Here is a 3,856-nt window from a genome sequence, read left to right as displayed (position 1 = left end):
ATATTATACTTGGGTTTCTGTATGAACTGAACCTGTTGCTGCCCTTCTGCTATGCCAGGGAGGGTAGGTGGATCCTGCAGGCACCCTGCAGGGCACAGGACCCGTGGCTGGTTTGCACACAGATGAACCACCAAACTGCCCAGGTCCGGGCACAGATGACAGCCCTCAGCTCGGCTGTCTGCTTCCCCAGAAATCTTAGACTCAGGATATCTCGGTACCTGGGTTTGCCTGTCCAGTCCTTCTTGGAGAGAAGATGGTGGCTGCCACCTTCCCCACAGAGCACAGTTCTCAAGCCAGGCTGGCACAAAGAGGACTCCCAATCTGCCCAGGACCCGGGTGCAGGCATCTTCTCGCAGCTCGCTGATCTATTTCCCCAGAGATCTTGGACTCAGGAAATCAGGGTACTTGGGGTCACCTGTCCTATCTGACTATGAACAAAGATGGCAGCTGCCGACCACCCCACTGGAGACAGGACACATGCCTAGCTGGAACACAGAGAACCTCTCATACTGAAAAATTCTTTATTCTACTAATGTTGGTTGCAATCAAGAACCAGTTTTATAGATGGGCTGCAAACCCAGGAATGTCACACATAGGTGATATGTGTTGCCAGGGAAACCACATACCTTCCCAGAATCCCCTTCCCACAGTTACCTGCAAACAGGTTACATCACAGCCTTAATAAAAGACAGGCCCTTTCTCACTTTCAACATTTCTTTCCTTTGTCTTTCTCTAATTCCTCTCTTTGTCTCCAATAAAACTCTGCCACATTGATGTGCTTTGGCCTGGTGTGGTCTGCCTAGATATCAATGTTGGTCTTGACTTATGGTTCCTGAATAAACAATGCTTTAATTATGATCCCCAAACAACAATACCAGCCCATGGAAACATCTCAAGGATTCGAGATGATTGATTTCTCAAGGGGGGAATGAGAAGACTGAGACAGGCTGAATCCATGACCGAATTTAAATGGGCAGTACAGGAGAATAGGCCAAGATCTCTATTTCCAAGAACTGGGAATTTCCAGGTAAGTCAGTTATTGAAAATCCCTGACCTCAGGCAGCCAATCAGAAACTAACCTAACTTCAGAAACTGCCATGCCACCTGGCCTAAGGCAAGGGCATCGGGACAGCAACAGTTTCCAGGCTACCCCACCAACAGTTTCCACCCCACCCCACCCCCTAGCAATGCTTCTGGAATGTCCATAGATATAGAACCAACCTACCCCACCGTGGAATTCCCCATGTGTGATTTACATTGGGCCTGTGAGTTCACCTGAATGTCTTGATCTTTGTAAATGATAGATCCCAACATGGTAGACTTCTGCAGAATAAAATGCACTTTGCTTTTGAAGATGATGAAGAAGGAGGTTGAGGAGGAAGAAGAGGAAAAGGAAGAGGAGGAGGAGGAGGAGGAGAAGGAGAAGAAAAAGCACAAGGAGAAGGAGAAGAAGAAGAAGATAGAAGTAGTAGTAGTAGTCGAAGAAGAAGAAAAGAAGAAGAAGAAGAAGAAGAAGAAGAAGAAGAAGAAGAAGAAGAAGAAGAAGAAGAAGAAGAAGAAGAAGAAGAAGAAGAAGAAAAATTAACTAAGTAAATGTAATTTCTTTGAGGAAAAAGCAATTACGTTGCCTTTTTTCTTCTCTTATTTGAACCTTCTCAAAACAAACCTTGGACATCTCTGAAATATATACATACACATAATAAATTCAGCAGAGCATATACACATGCATGGACAACCACTAAAATATTGTCTGCATTATGAACTTAAAATATAGTTCTCTCTTACCTGTTCCATAAATGCCAAACAGTCAAATTACAATACAATTCAAATGGTAGAGTTTGCTATAACACCTTGAGAAAATAATGCACTTGAAAATATTAATATATCTGTTGGAATATAATTTTATGTTTGGATATTGTTAAAGCAAAGCATAATACTAGACATTATGTTGGGGACAAAGCCCTTGAGAAAGTATTGGAATTTCTGATACTTTTGGTTCAATTTATACTTTTTCACTCATTTCCTGAAAGTCTAAGTGTTAACTTTCTGGTGTATACCAGTGTCCTGGTCTTCAGATGTATCAGTTCCTTGAATTTCTTCTATGAAGCAGTCATAATGTTCATCACTCTTCTGATGTCTTTTATTATAAAGGTCTTCAATCCCAGGCATTTCCTGGTAAGCTTCAGGTGAGCATTTCTCATCTCCACATATTTCTTGACATCTTTCAAGTGAGTTTACTTCAGGCTTAGGTGTTACTTCAGTTACTTCATCGTAAGAAGCTGTGGGTACAGTGATTTCTTTGCAAATCTCACTTAAAAGGTAATCAGGTTCATCTGCTCCGTTTGTTTCAGCTGTAGGTAGGAGTTCCAGACAGGTGAAGAAGTCTTCAGGCATAGATGATTTTAGGTGTTGCTCAAAAGTGATTTTCTCTGATTCAGGTGATTTTTGCTCTATGTTGAGAAGAAAGTCTTCAGGTCCAGTCAAATATTGGTCTATTTCAGAAAAAAAGTTCATTACTGCTGTATCATGGTATCTAGCAGAATTTTCCCCACATATATAGCTTTCCTGGTGTATTTCAAAAGAATATTCTTCAGGAAGGTCTTTTGGAGATGAAGTTAAATGTGGAAGGGCTTCTGTTTCAGAGTACTGAGATTCTTTCCGGGCAGGTGTCACCTGCGATGCCTTTTCTACTTGTAATAGAGGTTCAGCATTTGTTTTTGAACACTGTTGTTTATTTAAACCCTTTTTATTTGCATTCCTTGATCTCCTTCTCTTGTGAATCTTGTGTTCTTCAAGGTGCCTTTGTAACATTTGCTTCTTTTGTGTTTCCAGTTTTCTTTTTTTGAGTTGTTCTCTATTTCGTAAACACCAAGATCCAATGACAACTGGCTCATAGTTCTTTTCTTGATCAGTGTCACTTGTCTGGTAGAGTATCCCATGAGATAGGTCTTTCTTAAGTTCCATCTTGCCACGTTAGCTTCCTGCCTTCCTTCCGTGAGTAAGTCAGGAAGAGTGCTTTCAGACAAACACTGCTCTCCCTACTGTCTCCCTGTCTGAGAAGGGAGTCTTTCTATCACAAGGCCTTTGGTGATGATGCTAAGAATGCTGATGAGATGATGACATGCTTTCCATTCTATGAGCTCATAATGGTAACTAACCCTACCATAATGGTAAATGCACTACCTCACTTACTATTAACTTTAATAAATAGTTTTATTAAGCAAGAAACAAAAATATTTTTTAAAATGATGGTGGAAATTATTGTTTCTCTCCCTATCTAAGAATCTTTACCCCTGGTATAATAATTTGTTAGGTCTCAAGGCAATAGCACCAGTCATGTGACTTGAAAGTCTCCCAATTTTACCTGAATCAAAATTATCACAGAGGTATACAATCATGATAACACCAGTTTCATATCAGTAGTATCATACATTTAATAAATGACTTCAGGGGTTTAGAGTTGATATTATCTTATCATACCTCAGTTTCTGTTCACAACCCTGCTTATAGTCTTCCAGTGTGATCTAGGATTCAAAATTAGAACGTTAGATTTCACTTTAATTACGAAAAGCAAGGTAGGTTCCTATGATTTCTAAACAACTCTGACAACTATTGCCTTTTTCTTCTTCAATTGTCTATTTATATAATTCTTATTGGTCATGTAAATGTAACAGAACTTTATGGTAAAATTTACTTCTTAGAAAATTTGTAAGACCTCCATGTGTATCAGCACAATTTGTTGAAAAGGCTGGTTTTTATTTATACTTTGTTTTTGGTTTTTGTTTGTTTTCTTTTTGTTGTTTGTGGGGGGTTTTTTGGGTTATTTTTTGTTTTTGTTTTTTGTTTGTTTGTTTGT

The 3,856-nt window shown here is 39.5% G+C and overlaps 1 protein-coding gene across 1 annotated transcript; it reads right to left on the bottom strand.

Moving 5' to 3' along the window:
- Window positions 1-2,031: 2,031 nt before the first annotated feature.
- LOC127674553 (hemogen-like) lies at window positions 2,032-2,964 on the bottom strand. The gene has a single exon (XM_052170280.1). The coding sequence runs from the start codon at window positions 2,962-2,964 to the stop codon at window positions 2,032-2,034; it is 933 nt and encodes a 310-aa protein (XP_052026240.1).
- Between the last annotated feature and the right edge of the window lie 892 nt (window positions 2,965-3,856).

The sequence above is a fragment of the Apodemus sylvaticus genome, chromosome X (assembly GCF_947179515.1).
Source record: "Apodemus sylvaticus chromosome X, mApoSyl1.1, whole genome shotgun sequence".
NCBI lineage: Eukaryota > Metazoa > Chordata > Mammalia > Rodentia > Muridae > Apodemus > Apodemus sylvaticus.
This window is presented reverse-complemented; position numbering and strand designations above follow the sequence as displayed.